At 58.0% G+C, this 17,688-nt stretch overlaps 2 protein-coding genes across 3 annotated transcripts; one reads left to right on the top strand and one right to left on the bottom strand.

Annotated features, from left to right (window-relative positions):
- Window positions 1-649: 649 nt before the first annotated feature.
- On the bottom strand, window positions 650-7,003 carry LOC104632556 (partitioning defective 6 homolog beta-like). 2 transcript variants are annotated; one of them, XM_075765297.1, is made up of 3 exons: window positions 6,630-7,003; window positions 4,479-4,701; window positions 650-1,729 (listed from the first exon to the last, which is right to left on the bottom strand). In XM_075765297.1, the coding sequence occupies exons 2-3, from the start codon at window positions 4,672-4,674 to the stop codon at window positions 942-944; spliced, it is 984 nt and encodes a 327-aa protein (XP_075621412.1). In that variant the 5' UTR covers window positions 4,675-4,701; window positions 6,630-7,003; the 3' UTR covers window positions 650-941. The 2 variants fall into 2 exon arrangements, with proteins under 2 accessions (XP_075621412.1, XP_075621411.1); XM_075765296.1 differs by lacking the exon at window positions 6,630-7,003 and adding an exon at window positions 5,860-6,125.
- A 2,991-nt stretch (window positions 7,004-9,994) lies between these two features.
- HERPUD1 (homocysteine inducible ER protein with ubiquitin like domain 1) lies at window positions 9,995-16,853 on the top strand. Its single transcript, XM_075765300.1, has 8 exons — window positions 9,995-10,145; window positions 11,116-11,193; window positions 11,278-11,352; window positions 12,467-12,588; window positions 12,950-13,072; window positions 13,703-14,050; window positions 15,122-15,227; window positions 15,850-16,853. Exons 1-8 carry the CDS (start codon window positions 10,014-10,016, stop codon window positions 16,015-16,017), a joined length of 1,152 nt encoding a protein of 383 aa, XP_075621415.1. The 5' UTR covers window positions 9,995-10,013; the 3' UTR covers window positions 16,018-16,853.
- The last annotated feature ends 835 nt before the right edge of the window (window positions 16,854-17,688 follow it).

The raw sequence follows: 17,688 nt of genomic DNA, 5'->3' as shown, positions 1-17,688 counted from the left end.
ACGGAGGGTGCTGGGAGCTCCAGGGAGCAGGAGGGGTGGGTACGGCCCCCTGAGCACGGGGATGGAGGAGGATGGAGCTGTGCCACCCTCAATGGCGTTTACTGGGGCTGAGTAACAGCAGGGTGCTGCTGCCAGCCCAGGTGCCACCCAGCACTGGGGTGTCCCCTGCGTAAACGAGGGCACCGCAGCGGGGACAAGGTGGGAACCGCGGAGCCAGGTGAGGCTCATTGCATTGGGCCACCATGCCGGGCTCGCTGCCCAAAACAGCTGGGACGTGCCATGGGACAGGGCTATGCCAGGGCGAGGGACATGCCCGTGTCCCTCCAAACCCCCCAGCTCCCCACAGCAGGCCTCGCTGGGGCCACACAGCACAGCAGCGAAGCCACAACGTGTGCGGTGGACGAGGCGTGTGGGCCGGGATGGGGACCAACATGTCCCCTTCTCCCAGGGGCCCTACAGAGCTGGTACAGGGCTCGTGCTGGCCCACGACAGGATAGGCCACGGCATGTGGGACGGGGTGACGGGGGTGGTGGGGGACGTGCCTGCCCTGTCCCACGGCACCGGGGCTGTTTGCTGTCCTGGAGGGGGCTGTGCCCCACGGCTGGTGGGCTCCAGCCCCCACGGTGACGCGAACCAGGGACAAGCAGGGTGCTTTCTAGAAAAGGTTTTACTGTCCGTTGCAATATATTAATTGATGATGCATATTTCGATAAAACAATTTAAAAAAAAACCCACTTGTTTGGAAGGAGGGGAGCGGGAGGCTCGGAGCGGCAGTGCCTGGCGGGAGTGGGTGTCGCAGCTGGGGACACGGGTGGCGGGAGAGGGCAGCGGGCAGCCCCGCTCTGCCCCTGCCCACCGGTCCCAGCGTCGCCCCGGGACCCACAACCTGCCCGGCTGCTGGAAACCTGGCCGGCCACCCAGGGAGGTGCAGGACCCTGCGGCTATAGGGTGAGGAGGGTGCCGTCCTCCCGCCCGCTGCCCCGGCCGGGGCTGCCGTCATGGCTGCCGAGGGACTGCAGGGAGCCCCGCGAGCTGTGCGGGGACAGGCTCCGCTGGAGTGGTCCGTCCGTGGGGCCCCCGTTGGGGCAGCCCCTGGGGATGTAGTGGGGCGCGCTGTCGCTCTCAATGACCAGGTCGCCCTCCTCGTCGCTCTCGGCCGTGCTGTAGTTGCTCAGGTACTGCGAGGCCGGGCTGGGGGTCTGCTGGCTGGGGGTGCTGTCTGTGGACATGCCCGAGCTGCCCGAGGCCTTGCTGCTGCGGATGACGTTGTTGCGCTGGTTGGCCGGCTTGACGGTGATGATGAGGTTGTGACTGTTGGCTACCATCATGTCCGTCACCTGGTCCAGGGACTTGCCGGCCACGTCGATGCCGTTGACCTCCAGGATCTCGTCGCTCACCGCCAGCAGCCCCGTGCTCTCGGCCAAGCCACCCTTCACCAGGCGGGAGATGAAGATGCCGGGCACCTTCTCGACGCCCTGTGGGGCCACGCGTACGCTGACGCCGTCGCGGATGTAGAAGCCCAGCGGCTTGTCAGAGCCGTGCTTGTGGAGCCGCACGCGGCGGTGGGTCTCGGGGAGGATGTCCACGTCGATGATGGAGGAGATCTGGCGGAAGTCCTGGGGCATGCCGATGAGGAGGTGAGGCTTGGCCCGGTAGTGTGCGGGGCGCAGCAGCCCCTTCTTCTTCCGCTGTAAGGAGTTCGAGGCGAAGACGCCGGCGTCAGACTCTGCTGCAGGGAGCGAGGGAGGACACGGGTCAGGCACCGCAGCCGCCTGGGGACACAACCATGTGCCCTTGGCCCCGGGTGGTAGGGGCGCCAGTGGGAGAGGTGCCCTGCTCATGGGCCTCGCCAGCTTTTCCTCCCCGTAGCATCACCCCGGCTTTTCCTGCAGCCTGTCTCTGCCGGGCCCATCTCCTGGGATTACCCAGCGTACACGAGGCCAGGATTAGTGGGATCGAGGCGGTGATTCAGCCTTAATCACACTTTAAGCCTGACTCTGCAGCTTAACACTAGAGCTGCCAGCCCTGATGGCCCGGGAGCCGTGGCCGTGCCCCAGTTTGGGTTTGGGGAGAGGGAACTCCCCCCACGCAGGGGTGCTGCGGTGGCAGCCAGCTCCCGAGGGCGAGTCCAGCCCTGTGCGATGGCACCAGAGTCCCTTGTCCCTGCTGGCGCAGGGCCGTGGCTGGCACGGGATGGGGATGGCCGCAGTTGTGTCCTGCAGAGCCCAGCCATCCCCACCTCCCGGAGACCCGTCCCAGGGCCGCAGCGTCCCCACGGGCCCTGAACATCCCACACTGGGATTTGTGCCACTGTCTCTGTACCACCGTCTGGCACCAGCACGGAGGGTTTGACTCCGTCCTCCTTGGCCCTGCCCTGGGGCTGCTCTGTGGGGCTCAACTCCGCCACGTCCCCTCCTTGGCCGCATCCATCGGGTGCTGGGGAGCATCCCCCCAGGCCCTCTCTGGTTTCTCCCCATCCCTTTCCACAGGGGAGCCCGGATCCAGACGCTGCATAGCCAGCGCATTCCGCACGGTGTCCCCCACCGGCACCCGGACCCTGCTCCAGCCGCAGAGGCGCTGGGGATGCCCAGGAGCCCAGGGGACGCGGGGTTTCTCCCTAGCCCAGCCAGCCTGCCAGGGCTCCTGGGTTATAAATATCTCCCTGCACGCATAGCCTGGCGTATTTTTAGCTCAGGGAAGGGCGGTGGAGGCTTTCCCACAGCTATTTCAGCACACGGCTCCTCTCCGAGGGGCGCAGAGTGGCTGGGGCAGGCAGGTCCAGCACCCTCAGACCAGCGTGCCGGTGGCCCCAGGGACATGCCAGGCTCTCCCCGGCCCTTCCCGTCAGCCAAGCCCAGCCAGCGGAGGCCAGCGCTGTCGTCCCCAGCCGGGCTGCCCCACAGGGACGGCTCCACCCGATGGGGTGACAGCACGGAGAGGAACCAAGCCTTTGCTTTTTGACCCAGGACTGGCTGCCGCAGAGCCCACTGCCGGGTGCACACCTACACACGCACACGTGTGCGCGGCTCCTGGTGCCCGGCATGTGAGAGAAGCTCTGCAGCCACATTCCTCGTCGACCCGGACTGGTTCGACAACAGCCCAGCCCCGGGATGACCTGGATCCATTTTAAATCAGCTGTGACTCACCCGGGGCTCGCTCCCGGCCTCTCCACACACCTCCCGTGGTGCTGCCGGCCCCATGGCCCCTCTCCCACAGGCACAGCCGGGTGCCAGGGCTCGCTGGTGCTGCCTCCTCGCCCTCCTTATCGCGCTGCCCACGGGGCCGGGGGCCACAGCTGCCCAGTCTCTGCACTGTGCCAGCTCGGCACAGGCACCCACGGGCCCTCGCAGGCTTTTCCCAGCAGCAGCAGAGGTGGCTCTGGGAGCAGGAGCAGCGCTCCCACGGCAGCCCCGGCACACCAAGCCCCGAGCTCCCTGTGCCGCAGCCTGGGTCCAGCCGTTGGTCCAGGAACAGGGGATGGTTCAGCACCGGCAGCGGCAACCCCAGAGCTCACCGTGGGCTCTGGCTCCCCTCCTGCCAGCCCCCACGCTGCGTGGCCCCAGAGGAAACGCACCTTCAGGGCATTCCGCATCGCCCTGGTGGAAGAGCCCAGGAAAACTGGCACAGGAGCTGGGGCTGGCCACCAGCATCACCCCTCGCCCAGGGACTTTGTACCGCTAACGTGAGCTGGAAACACAGGGTCACCCTGGGGCCGTGTGGGGGGAAACGGGGGCTTTTAGATCAGGCTTTGGGCAGTTGCCTGATGGTGCTACCAAAGAGTAGCTACTCAGTGCTACTAAGCTAAGTGGAAGGGGACAGGCTCGTCTCCTCGCCCCGGCGAAGAGGAGACATACCCAGGGCGTTTGTCACCGGGAGGCTTTCATCCTCACCAGGACGCTGCTATCACGGCGATTTTGCGCCCCTGCACGAGGAAGCTGCTCTCCAGGAACACGCCGCTGCGGTCAGGGCGAGCCCCTGGGCTGCCGGAGAGGAAATGAACCTCCTCCCACCGCCAAAAACTCGGTGGCACCCAGCACCCCAAGAGCTCTGCCAAAACGATGGCTGCCGCGCCTCGGGGCAGGGAGCTGACAGGGCTCCCAGCGCGGCGCTCACGGGAGCAACGTGGTGTTTTCTGGGATGAGAGCCTGGCTGGAAAACACGACTTCAAAGGGGAGAATCGCAAGGATTTGCCTTTGCTCGCCAGGGCACGCAGGGCCGGGCTGGGGTGGGTGCCCCCCGCCGCGGGGAAGGGCTGCTGGAGAGAGTCCACGTGGGTGCCACGGCCCCGGTGGGGTGCTGGAAACCTCCCGGTGCCACCACCTCTGGATCTGTCCACCAAAGCAGTGGCCGGAGGGTACGTGACCGGCTGTCTCCACCGCCGGCACAGCCGAAATGTGGAACCAGCAGAACCATAGGACCTGACTCCTCTCCCTTGAGGGGGAGGATGGATCCAGTGCCCTTCTCTGTCTCCCGCTTACCCTTCTTCTGGATGATGACCCTGAGGAGGGGGTTGGCGGAGGACAGGGCTTTGTGGTAGTTGTCGTCGTTGTTGATGGGCAGGAGGTCGCCGTGGACGTCCGTGTAGCCCAGGAGCACGTCCACCCGCGGGATCTGGTGCACCGTCTGCAGCAGGTGGTAGAAGTCCTGGAAGCTGCCCGTGCCGGAGCGCTTCATGGCAAAGCGGCGAAATTCGGCGTCGAACTGCGGAAAAGGAGGAAGAAGAGGAGGAAGAGGGTGAGGCTGGGCAGGGCTGGCAGGACCCACGCAGGCAGGGCACCACACAGAGCTGCCCCGGGGCAGGCAGAGCCGGGCAGCGCCGGCTCCAGAGCCCCGGCAGCACCAAGGCAGCAGCGCCCGTCGGCCAGAGCCCGTTCCAAAAAAAGAACGGAGCCGTTCTCCCGTCCAAACACTGAAGCAACAAGGCCGAGAGGTGCCCACGCAGCAGAGGAAGGACCCCCCGGCTGTACCGCCAGCCACGGTGGGCACCGTGCTGCCTGGAGGCCCTTCCCTCCCGCGGCACCTGGTGAGCAACAGCGTTAATTATTGCCTCCTTCAGTCACGACGAAGGGGAAGCCGATTAAGAACGGGCTGAGGAACGCCGTGGGGATGGCGCTGCCCGAGGGGGATGGCACAGCCGGGCGGGCAAGGGCACAGCTGGGCAAGCACACATCTGGGCAAGGGCGCAGGAAGGGAGCGCACGCATCTGGGCGAGCGCAGGGCCAGATGGGTGGGCACAGCTGGGCGAGGGCACATGGGCAAGAACGTGCCAGGTGAGCGCACATCTGGAGGAGACCGCACATCTGGAGGAGACCGCATCTGAGCGAGCAGACAGCCGTGCAAGCGGGCACATCTGGACGCACGGCAGGGGGTTCATCCCTTGCTGGGGGTGCACATCTGGGTGACAGCATAGCTGGGGATGTGCGTGGCCTGGTGAGCGTGCACATCTGGGCGAGAGCACATCTGGGCGAGGTGCGCACCCGTGGTGACGGCGCAGCCAGCACGCCCGCACCGGCGGGGCCGTGCCGCGCACCGGGGCTGCCGGCCCCGCGCCCCAGCGGGGACGCACATCTGGCGAGCGGTGCCCGGCGGCGCTCCCGCGGCCGGTGCGGGCCCGGCAGAGCGCCCAGGGTGGCGGGACGCGGTGGCCGCCGGGCCGGGCCGGGCTCGGGGAGGCCCCGGGCAGCGCCGCCGCAGCGCCGTGAGGGGAGCGGAGCGGAGCGGCAGCACGGCCTGGCTCCCGCGCCGCTCCCCGGTGCGCGGTGCCGCCCCACGTGTGCTGCCCGGGGCGGGGGCGGCGCGCCCGGCCGTGACCCGGCGGTACCGGCACCGGCACCGGCACCGGCACGGGCGGGCGCTTACCTTGCTCTTGACCTCGATGACGGGCTCGGCGGAGCGCGCCGGCGTGCGGTGGTGCTTGGCCATGCTGCGGGCCGGGCCGGGCCGACAGGGCCGCGCCGCCGCCACCGCCGCTCCCGCGGCCACGGGGGATTTTCACCGGCCATGACGTCACCGGCGAGCAGGCCGGGCGCCGCCGCGCCATAGGCCCAGGCAGGACGGGGGGCGTGGCCGGAGGGTTGCTGACAACGTCGCCGTGGCAACGGGGGCGGGGCCGGGCGGGCGGCAGGACACACCCCCCCCCCCCGTTCCCCCCGGGCCGGGGCCCGCTCCGCTCCGCCCCGCCCCCCTCCGCCGCTGCCCCCGCCCCGCACGGCCCCTCTCCCCCGCCGGCCCCCGCCGGGCTGCAGGGGATGGCACCGGGCGCGGCCTGTCCCGGGCCCCGCCCCGCCCCGCGGCGGTAATCCCGGGCGTCCCGTCGCTGTCGGAACCCCGTTAGCGGCGCGGCGGGCAGGTGCCCCGCTGGGCCTGACGCGTGGCCGGCATCCCCACTTCATCCCCACGAGCGTCACTGGTGGGAACCCCGGCTCCACCCGCGGACGTTTCAGCCGGGCTGGCCCCGGCGCTGCCTGCTCCCCGGGCTTTGGGCAGAGGGCTGGCAGGCCGCCGGGGCACCGCGGGCAGCACGGGACAGCTTTCGGCCTGGCCGCCGCCACGCCGCGTGTTTCCAGTGCCCCCCCGGTTACACCTTCCCTCCGGTTTTTCTCCCCTGTCCGGCAGGAGAGTTTCGTTACCGCTCCGCAGCAGCACGGGCCAGGGAAGGTTAGTCGTTCTGGGGATGAGCCGATTTACCGAGCGGTGGAACGACCGAGCGAAAGGAGGGCAACTGCTCGAGGTCACCGGGCGTACGGCAAAGCGCTCGCGCCCGTCCCAGCGCCCGGCTGCCAGAGCGCGCGTCCTGCGGTGCTGCTGGGCTGTGACGCCCTCACGATGCGTCTCCGGCCGACCTGGCTCTGTTCAGGCGCAGAAATGCTCAGACACACGCAGGCAGCCCCTTCCCCGTGGTGCAGCTCTGCCTGTGCGATGCTGGAGCGCGCCGCCAGCTCCCTGCCTGCTCGCGTGCTGCCTGCACCGGGGTCACCAACCCAGCTCCAAAGAAGCTGCCGCGCTGGCCGAAGGGGCCGTGACAACAGTGCCATGAAACGCGTTTTAAAGCTGGAGACTGAACAAGCGCAGCGCTTCCTACTGGATAAACACACCGAGCCAAATCCCAAGAATCAGCCCGGCTTGTCCGAATCACTCTGTCCTCTGATCTTTACCCTATCCTAACCCACGGAGCAACCTTCGGATGGCACGAAATTGCATCAGACCCCGGCATCACCTCAGCACCGGGCCTGCGTAAGCTGGACTGTGTCTGCTGGCAGGCTCTTGCCCTGCGTCACCACTCCTGGGTGAGCAAGGGGAGCGTGCCAGGCTGCGAGGCCGCGGGATACCTCCTCGCGTACCGGCAAATTCTCCGCCGGCTGCTCCTGCTGCGCCGAGAGATTGCCACACGGTGAAAACGAGCCCGACCACACACAGAGCTGTAAACTCATCAGCAATTTCCTCCTCCCCCCCACCCCCAGGTTTTTTTTTAAACAGAGTAATTGTGTTGAGGTCAGAGAGATAATCCTGATTTACACCAGGGTTAATGTTTGCGCAGGCACCGGTGACAAAAGAAGCTTGCAGCTCTTCATCTCCAATTTTGGTAAATGGGAGCTAATTGTTCAGCAGATGGTGGGGTGACACGCTGGTCACGCCTTCTGTTTTGTGCCATGTCCCCAAATCTGCGGCTACTGAGCGAGCCCCTGGGTGAGCAGCCAGCAGCAGGGCAGGTATCTGTTCTGCCTTACTGCCATGAGCTCTGAATCAGCCTCTGGGACCGGAGCACATGCTACCAACCATCCAGACGTGACCACTGACTTCAGACCCACGGTTCTTGGCTGCTCCGGGTGAGGGCAGAGAGGGTCTGGCTCTCAGGGGACTCAGCACCCCCTGACTCGCAGCGCTCAGGTTGGCCGGTGCCTCGGGAGGTCGCTCCTCCACCCCCCCGTTCAACACCGGGTCAGCGCTGGGCTTGGACAGGGCTGTCCAGCACCTTCCCGTGACGGGGGGAGTTCGAGGTGGAAGCAGGATCTGCACTGCGACTACAGCCACTCGCTCGGTTCACAGGCCAGCAGCGGCACAGGGAGTCCCAGCAAAAAGCATACGTGGAGCCTGAGAGCCCGGGCTGATCCCGGTATCTCCACAGCTTTATCCTGTCCCTGCTGCCCCAGGGAGCCCTCTGGGCACTCTGAGCAAGGGCTGCAACCGAGCGAGCAGCAAACAAGGTCACCTTGTCCTTAACGGGGGACATTGGCAAGGGCGGTGTTGGGCATTGCCTTTGTCTTTCCCTCCTCCAGCACCGTCAGGAGCTGGGGCACACGGATCGCGGTCCCTGGAGCTCTGACGGTGGCTCTGTGGCTCGGTGGGGACACAGAAACCCACCCGAGCGCTGAGCCTGTTCCGGGCAGCTGAGGGAAGGGCAGGCAGGGAGCGCAGCCTCAGCTCCGAAGCGATTCCTGCTGCCGTGGTGCTCATCGCGGGGAGCGATGCGACGCAGGAATGGGCTCCGTCGGCGTTCTCCATCCTCGCCCTGGAGCCACAGGGGGGTTGTCGGAGCAGACGTAGGCTCAGTTCCTTTCTGTGCGATTTTTGTTTTGTCGGCTAACAAGGCAGCGATGCCCCGTGGCACGGCTCTTCCCCAGGAAGCTGCGAAGTGATGCGTCCCTGCGGCGGAGCGTCTTTTCTGGTTGCAAAACCTGGTACCGGCTGCAAACTCATCCGTGCCTTTGGGCAACAGGTCTGGCTGCCAGGGAGTACTGCGCCGCTCATGAAACACGCACAGCAAATACGTGGTGCTGCCAGATAAAACTGACTTCTGACATTCCTGCGGCATTGTTTTAAAGCACGCTAAGCCCCCCTCCTGGTGCATCAGGATCATTGCCGCTGGTTTTCCCGGTGCTGGATCACATCTCAAAGGAAGATGGGTATGGGGAGAAGCTGCTGTTCGACAGTTTGGTGTTTGGGTTTTGGGGTTTTTTTCTTTTTTTTGGTCAGTGATAATTTCTCGAATTAGCACCTTTGCCCAGCACCCCTGTGCGCTCCTTTTGACCCCGCGCGGTTGGGTCCTGTCCCCGCAAAGTGAGAAACAAACCTCTTGAGGTAGGCAGGCAGATCTGGCGAAATGGCCGTACGGCAAAAGGCGGCCTTTCACCCGGATCAGGCTGCGGAGCCAGCGGGCGCTGGGGCCCACAGGGAGCTGCGGGCAAAGGGAAGGGCGAAGCCAGGGATCCCTAAACCTGCCCTTGCTGCCGAGGCTGATGTGCGGTGGAGCCTCTCCCCGAGCAGGTGACCAAGGGACGGCAGTGGAGCCCCCCGGCCCTGAGGAGCAGAGAGAAACCGCCTGGTGGGGGACACGCCTCGGCGGCAGCGAGGCGGGAACGGGACGGGTCTCTGAAGGACAGAGCACCGGTTACGCGTGCCCCGCTCCCTGCCCCGTGCAGCAGGGCCGGGCCCGGGGAGGCTGCCGGCGCCGCGGCCTGGCGGGCGGGCTCAGCTGCCTCAGGCCCCCGCGGCCCGGGGGGGGGTGGGGGTGTGGGTCGGGCGGCCATCGCGGCACGGTGAGGCTGCTCCGCTCCGCTGCCTGCGGGCCCTGCGGGCTGAGCGCGCCCGGCCGCCAGCGGGAGGGAGGGCGGGCGGGCGGGCAGGGGCCTGGCGCGGGCGGGACAGCGGACCGGCCCCGCCGCCCCCGCAATGGCCGCCAGCCCCGCACGGCCCCGGCCCGGTGCGGGACGGGGGGGGGGGGAAAGATCACGGTCGCCATGGTGACGCTGCGCCGAGCTGGAGGCCCCGCCCCTCACCCGGCCCCGCCCAATCAGCCCCTCCGCCTCCCGCCACCGCCCTCCCGCGGCGCCGCACGCGGGGCTCCGTCCCATTGGCCCACGTGTCAGTCCCCGCCCCCGCTCCCGTCGTGGCCAATCAGCTGCAGCCACCGCGGCCCTGCAGCAGGGCGGGGCGCGGCGGGGCCCTATAAAGGCATCGGCCGGGGCGGGAGGGGCGTTGCTGCCGCTATTGTCGCTGCTTCTCTCGCGTCAGCTATGGAGGAGCCGCTGGCGCTGCTCGTCCGGAGCCCCACGCAGCGGCACCCCGACCTGCGCCTCCGCGCCGCGCCCGCGTGGACCGTGCGTCGCCTTAAGGCCGAGCTGCGCCGCCTCGTCCCCGAGGCACCGGTGAGCGCGCGACCCCCTCGTCCCCCTTCCCCTCAGCGCGATCCCTTTCCCGCCGCGGCGCTTGGGGGGGGGGAGGGGGCGCGACACATCCCCGCGGGGCGGCGATGGGGGTCAGCGGGGCTCTCGGGGTTCGCCTGGCCGAGCCCTGCCGCCACCTGCCCCCCCCCCCTCCCCGGGGTATCCCGCACCCGATTGCATCAGCTGCCCGGTACGGGCGCGGGGCGGGCCCGGGGCTGTGTCGGGACTTGGCTCGGTCTGTGGTTCGGCCGCTGCTAAACATTAACTGCCCCCCCCGCCCCCGCCGGGACAGCGTGTCCTGCGCGGTGTTTGGGTGCGCAGCGGCACAGCGCCTGGGGCGGCCCCGGCCCGGGGGGAGCAGCGGGCTGAGGCGTTTCGGGAGGCAGGCAGCCCGTGGGCACGGCGGGTCACTGCGCTCGTAGAGACGTTGGATGCGGAAAATGCAGAAGTTTGACTTTCTTGGGACCCGCGGGGCCTTTGAGCCCGCGCCCGGCAGCCGGGGTTCTTCACCTCGCTTTCCCTCGGGGTGAGGCGGTTGCCCAGAACCACGATCAGCTGTCAGCGAGCGCTGTGCTGCGGGAGGAAGCGGGCGAAGAGCTGCTGGGGTGGAACAGATTGACTTGACCCCATCGCTAGTGCTGATGGCCTTAGATGGTACTCCACTGAGAGACACAAATGGTTTTGGTTTTGTTGGGACCGTAAAAGAGACAGCGTGTAGCAAAGCCCTTTGCCGAAGGGGTGCTTTATATCGTCCTGCCGATTTAACCTGGGTGTTAGTAATCTTGCACTTCAGTTGCTTTTATCTCGTGAGCTGACTTTAGATGTGCGCGGTTCCCTGTGTGCCTTAATGTGCTTCCAGCTGCATGCCTCCATCCCTCTGGCTGCAAGTTGTGTCAGTTAATCCTTGCCTGGCAGAGCAGCTCATCCAATTCTTTGTTTTCTTTCTGCAAAGCCTGAAGAGGACCAAAAGCTGATTTATTCTGGGAAGCTGTTGCTTGATCATCATTATCTGAGAGAGTTGCTGCCAAAGGTATTAAAAAAATCTTTTAGGATGTGCTCACATATATCAAGAAAAGTGAATGGTTTTTTTAACCTGTCTTCCCTTGCATTTTAGCACGGGGAGTTGCATGCTCTGCATTTGGTATACAACTTCAAGACTCCTGCAAATGTGCCAGAAACCAATGCGGAGGTACTTACGCTGAGTTAAAGTGCTGCTCTGAATCTTGGGGCTGTGACTGAAAATGGGAAGTGTCGAATGGCTATTTTGAAGTTCACTGGTACTGCAGATTTCCCCTGGTAGTGCGGTGGCAGAACTAGTTTGTGGTAGCTTGTTTAGGAATGTGAAGAGGTATTTGGATGAAGCGGAGTAAAAATAGGCTCTACAGTTGATCAGTAAAGATTCTTATGGCACCTATTAAGAAATATGAAAATTAATCTAGTTATAACACACCACTTGGGAGAAATGCTTGGATAAATGCTTTCTGATAAATTCAGTTTTATTAAATAGAATATGACTGGTCATATTCCAGGCTCTTTTGGACAGAGGCTGTGCTTGTGGGCAGAAGGCGTACTGTTCAAGTGGAAGGGGTTCTGTACGTGGGGTGTGGGGAAAGAAGGCAGCTGTGAGCTGAAGACACTTGAACTGCTCTTGTTAATGACTCAGCCTGTAGAGAGGAAGGTGAAGAGGAGCCTTAGTGCTTGAACTGAGTACTTACTGGTCTTAAGTGCAAATGGCCAAACCCAGCTTTTACTTGCAAGTGGACCTGCTGATGTGTCTGGTGGTGTGTCTGTAGTGCCTGCTGTGGGTGATTTGAGCTTATCCTACCCATGTCTGGTGGCTGCTAGACGTGAGCCAGCTCTGCTCTGGTTATTACATGGATGTATTGCTACAGAACTGCTCTGAATTCTGTGTACAGCAGTTTGTGTATGCAAGTACAAACTCATCATAGCCAGGAAGTCAGACTGTCATGAATGCAGTTCTTTTTTTCCAATTACGTTTTTGTAACCAGATGGGACCTGACTGTATATGTAAAAATAAATTAAAAAAAAAATACAGGCGTAGATCTGGTGAAAGTGAAGATGCCAGTCACTTTTTAAGGAGATGTACTGGTGGAGGTGCTTGTGGCATGGTGCCCAAGAGCAGTGTCAGTTCTGTGGCAGTGTGTAGAGGTACTGTGCAGTACAAAATTATAAACTGTGCAGCGGTTATAAAATAAGAGCCTGTTCAGTGTGGCATAACCTTTTTTGCATAAGGCTTGCCTAGTGTCCTTAATGAACCTTGCCAACTGTATTGCTGTCCCTAGGTTAAAGCTGATCAGCTGAAAATATTGTCAGAAGCCAGTGAAGAACCATCTGTATCTTCCTCAAATGGTGAAAGACTGAGGTGCTCTTCTGGTGGCCAGTCTTCAGCAGAAGCCAGTAACAGGTAAATACAATTTTTACATACATCACTAAGTTTTTTCTTAAATGTTGGCTTTGCATTGGATGCTAGCTCCTTATGCCACACATTCTGTGTTTACGTCCATAGAACATGGGCCAAACATGAAGAGAATATCTATAAAAGCTTTAGTGGCTATGGAAGAAGCTAAAGGAAAATGCACTGTTCTGTTAGTTGAAAATCTTTTCTTTATTCCTGTGGGTAAAGAGTTGTCTTTAATACTCCAGAAGGAAGAATTGGTGTTGCATTTAGATGTACAAAATACCAGAAGCTATTTAGATTGTCCTGTAATAAACGACTTGGAGTTTGTCTGCTATTTGCTAATGAATGTGTTCAAATCTTGGTCAAGGCTGGAAACAACTCGGCATCCCTTCCAAAACGTGGCTCCTGGCTTCTCGGCTTATACAACCTACAGCATGCTTCAGATGTCCTGGCTCCAGCAGATTTATGCAAGGCAATATTACATGCAATAGTAAGTTTTCTGTCCAAAGCTACCAGTAGGAAGTAGAAACTGCAATACAAGGAAGTAGAGAGCTTCTGGCAGTTCTTCCTCTTTTGGTGGTGGTTGGAAGACTCTTTTGTAACTTATGCTGAATGGTGTGGGAAGGTGCCACTGTCGTGTGCTTGGCTTACTGCTTAGGCTGATGGGTTTGAATCTTGCAAACCGCAGATCTCTCCCTCTTTGGGAGGGCAGGTGTGTGTAGAGTGAATGTAATCCTGCTGAAGAGCTAAGGATTTCTTCTTGACTGCTTAAAGTCGCACACAGAGCACTGACTGGAATCAGTGACAAAGGGAAAGCTGAGACTTGCGGAAGCCTTCTAGGCTACCTTTAGATTGCTCTAAAGAACTCTTTTGCAAAAACGTATTGGAATTACTGTTCCTAAAGTGAAGGTGCCTGCTGTGACTTGAAATCACTATGCAACTGTTGTCATGGGTAGCACTAAAACTTGTTTTTAACCCTTCTGTGGCCTCTAAACTTGATACCTTCTACTTGCATGTGATCTGACTCTATACTTAAAGATGGAGAAACTTCCAGTGCCTGTGTTAAGTGTGAAAGTCTTTGACTAAGCCTTATTCTGTACTCTGTGTTCTCTGACTTCAGCTTGGCTTCTACGGCTGCATCTGCTGACCCCTCCCATGCACGACATCTGCAGGACACACCGGTGGCACCAGTGACACCTCCGGCTCCTCTCCCAGACCCATTTCCTGCACAAAATCAGCCTGGAAACCAGAATGCTGCTGCCCAGGTTAACGCAGTGGCCAACCAGAACTTGCGGATGAACGCCCAAGGGGGTCCCCTCATGGAGGAAGAGGAGGAGGGTGGCAATCGAGATTGGTTGGACTGGCTCTACTCAGCAACACTGTTCTATGTTTTTGTCAACATTATCTATTTCTACTCCAGTGTCAGCAGATTCCTCCTGGTTATGGGTGGCACTGTTCTGATGTACCTGTAAGTGTGTGGTATTAATATTTACTATTGTATTCAGAAATGTTTTGCTGAAGTACTGAGCTCTGTGCTCTTGTACCTGGAAAAGGTGAACCACTCCTCTGTCCTGGTATAACTCAGTATTTACCAAAAATAAGTATAGCCTAGGCCTAGATTAAATGAAGAATGGATGATCTTACCTGTTTTTTATACTAATGTTTCTGGTGTGGCTAGCTTTTTAGAAAACAATTTGAAACCTAAGTAGCTCTCAGCCCCAATGGCTCGGCAGTGTAGAGCAGAGAGACCTGCAGGTTTGATGTAGTAAGTGACAGTTGCTTGTTGGGAAACAAGTGTTTGAAGTCTGGGAAGAGGGTCTCACACCAAAGTTATGTACCTGTGCAGGTTTTTCTGCTGTGTTCTCTCTAGAAAGCAGACCAAGCTAAATTGAGTGCAGTGTCCTGAACAGCCTTTGAGTGCCTCTTGAGGGGAACTTGGGATAAATCTTAGAAGCACAACAAAGATAATGGGCCCTCTGCTGACATGCTTGGGCTGTCTTGCCTGAGAAGGATAATGTGTCTTCTCAAATTTTTTGATGACCAGTAAAACAGGTGATGCAGGCCCTTGAATTCCTGTTGGTAGTGTAGGAGTTGCAACTAGAGCAGCTCAAATTATTTGCTCTTCCAACCTCTATGCAGGCTTGGAGAGTGAAGGCTAATTGTTTCATTAAAAGTCCTTAAATTTTACTATTGACAATTTTAAAGTGTAACTTCAAACAGTTTATATTGCGAGTTACAAGGTGCTGTAGGGATACAGAGTTCTAATAAGGTCTGTATGGCCTGTGGTGTTTTGGTATAATAATGCTGTCTTTCGCATATTCTTTGTTGTGCCCTTCCTAGGGTGAGTACAGAAGTTACCCAGGGTGTAGAAACATAGTAAGCAAGCAGGCTCTTTGTACTTCTAGCAGCATGCTAGATACAGACCTGGATGTAGTGTAGTATTTTGAATGCAAGCAGTCAGATGTTACTTGAACTATGTTGGTGTAACAGGAAGGAGTAATGGTTAAGAGTATTAATAAAACCCTATTTCCTTCCCCAGGCACCATGTTGGATGGCTTCCATTTAGACGAAGACCAGTTCAGCCCTTCCCAGGCAATGTTCCTCCCCGTGCTGCTATAAACCAGGACCAGAACAATAACTTACAGGTATTTGTCTTGCTAATTTTTAAACCATGAGCATGAAACCCTGTGGATTTTTACTTTCAGATCACTAATTACATGTAGTAGCAAAAACTTTTCTCTAAAATTTGTCAGAAACTATCTCCCATGGGGGAATAATTGCCAGCCTGAGTCCTCCTTTGGTGTAGCTAATGCCTCTGTTCTACAAAATATTTCAGGCTGAATGTTTAATTGCATCTGTCCTTCAGGATGTGGTAATGCAGAGCGGTCTGTCACAGGCCGACCAGCTCCTGTGGCTGAAGACAGGGTTTAGAGTAGTGCCTCAGGGCAGGATGTGAGTAATAAGCCATCTGAGGCTTGCATTTCAAGCTGATGCTTCTGGTTGATGTCAGTGAAAGTTTGTAAATACATACATAGTTCACCTGATCTGGTACTTCATGTCTGTCCTAAACAGTGGTGTTGGATGCAGCGTGAGAACCAGTGACACTAGTGTGCAGCTTGGGTATTTTGACTTGGTGGTTGTCGAGGAATACTTGTAAACTCTTTGTTCTGACAGTGACACTTGGGTAACAACATGCTGTTTGACATGTGGTTCTTCTAACATATTTCTGAAATGATTTCATTTACCAAATACCCTTTATTTTGGCAGGAGGGAAATGCAGGCAGAGCAGATGAACCTGAGGCATCTCCTGATGAGGGACGAGTTCTACAAGAACTGCAGCAGGCCAACCCTTCATTTATGAGCACAGCATGGGTTTTTTTCAAGACTTTCTTTGCATCCCTCCTTCCAGAAGGGCCTGGAGTGACCCGCAACTGAGTTGTCACTGGTCTGCTTGTCTGGAACTGCAATGGGCTTTAGTCTACCTGAGCAAATCAGATACCAGCTCCAAACCAGGAGTGAAAGTGGATGGCACTTCCTCTGGCTTTCACTGACTGAGCAAACGAAGCAGCAAGAAGCCTGAAGTGATTACAGCCTAGAGAATAAGATGCTTGCCCTCACTCCAGAAAACTTTGTTCTGTAGCATTTATTAGGTACCTATGTAGAGGCTTGGCATTACAAACTTGTGCACTAAATGCACAGGCTCTGAGCAGGTGTGCAAAAATGTTAGAGAAGCAAATTGCTGCTTCTGTGCAATGTGATTCCTGTTGGAATGTCTCAAACGCTATTTAAATTACACTGAGTGTAGGATCTCAAAAAAAAAAATTGCTAGATATGCATTAGCAGTTTTCTAGGAAAGTCTATTGTTAAATTGCTTCAACAATAGTTTACACTTTCTGTGTAACTATTTTCCTGTGAAGGATGTGTGGTGCAATTTCCTTGTTGGACAAAGTGGAGGGCTGTAAGACGGTCACCTCCGGATAAGCAGTTACCTCAGTGGAGTTGCAGGCTAAATTTCATGTTGCCAAATTCAGATGATTTAAACTCAAAGGTTAATTCCCCTCTGCCAAATCATGGGAGAAGTGTGTGTTCAGCTCTATTTAGCAAGAATTTCTGTAAGATGTAAACTTCTTCACTGCTTTTGGATGCAAAGTTAAAGCAGTCTAATGCCTGTATTCAACTCTGATGCATCTCTTGTATTACTTCATTGTGTTCCCTTTAATTTCTGATACGGTTAAGGGCTTTAATTCCAATAAAATTTGCAGGTATTTACATCTGTACTTGTGTATGCTGTACAGCAATTGGAAGACTACCCATGCAAAGCACAGGCTATGCTTTCACCTTGTTTTTATTGAAAAATCATGATAAATCACTTGGGATATGAGGGCAAAAGATGCTCACAGAGCCTTAAACTCAGCTCCTTACTGTATTCTTCAGCAGCCTTTAGCATTTGAAGTGCCTTGGATAGCTTGTAGGTTGCATTTTCTTGCCGAAAGCTGCTGGCATAAAGGCTCTGGTCAGTCTGCAGGTATTTGGAGAGATCAGAATTTGATCCCTTGAACCCAGTGTGCCTCGGTGGTGGTGCAATGTGTTATCTTGGCTCAGGGATTTAACTTGCCTTGAAATGTGCTGTCTAGGAACAACAGCTACCCATGAAACTTGGAGTGCTTTTCCTCAGTGCCACCTGCAGTGTTTGTTTAGGAGTGTCTGGTCAGGGCTGACATGCATGAGTTGGTACAAGCAGTTGTAACAGTCTTAACTGGTAATGCTTGATCTTGCTACTTCAGATTGATGTTGAACATGGCTTGTTGGTGTTACCTGTGGTAGCAAGTTCAATCTTAGTGATGTCTCTTTGGCTTTGAACAGTTTCCTTTCTAAGCATCTTACAAGTAGTTTTTCTGCTTAATCATGTATTTTTCTGCCACATCTTCAGTTTGTTGGAGATGAGGAGGATGGGTAGGACAAAGTGGTAACACTTAGCAATAAAGTCTTCTGTAAATACTTAGAATGAAGTAATTGGAGAGGATACTTAGAATGAAGTAATTATTACTTCAGGTACATTCTGTACAAGCCTCTGAGGATGTTGCCAGAGGTGGCGTCCCCTCTTTC

Source organism: Balearica regulorum, chromosome 13 (assembly GCF_011004875.1).
Source record: "Balearica regulorum gibbericeps isolate bBalReg1 chromosome 13, bBalReg1.pri, whole genome shotgun sequence".
In the NCBI taxonomy this organism is placed as follows: domain Eukaryota; kingdom Metazoa; phylum Chordata; class Aves; order Gruiformes; family Gruidae; genus Balearica; species Balearica regulorum.
The sequence above is the reverse complement of the archived record's forward strand: the minus strand, read 5'-3'. Positions and strand labels throughout refer to the sequence as shown.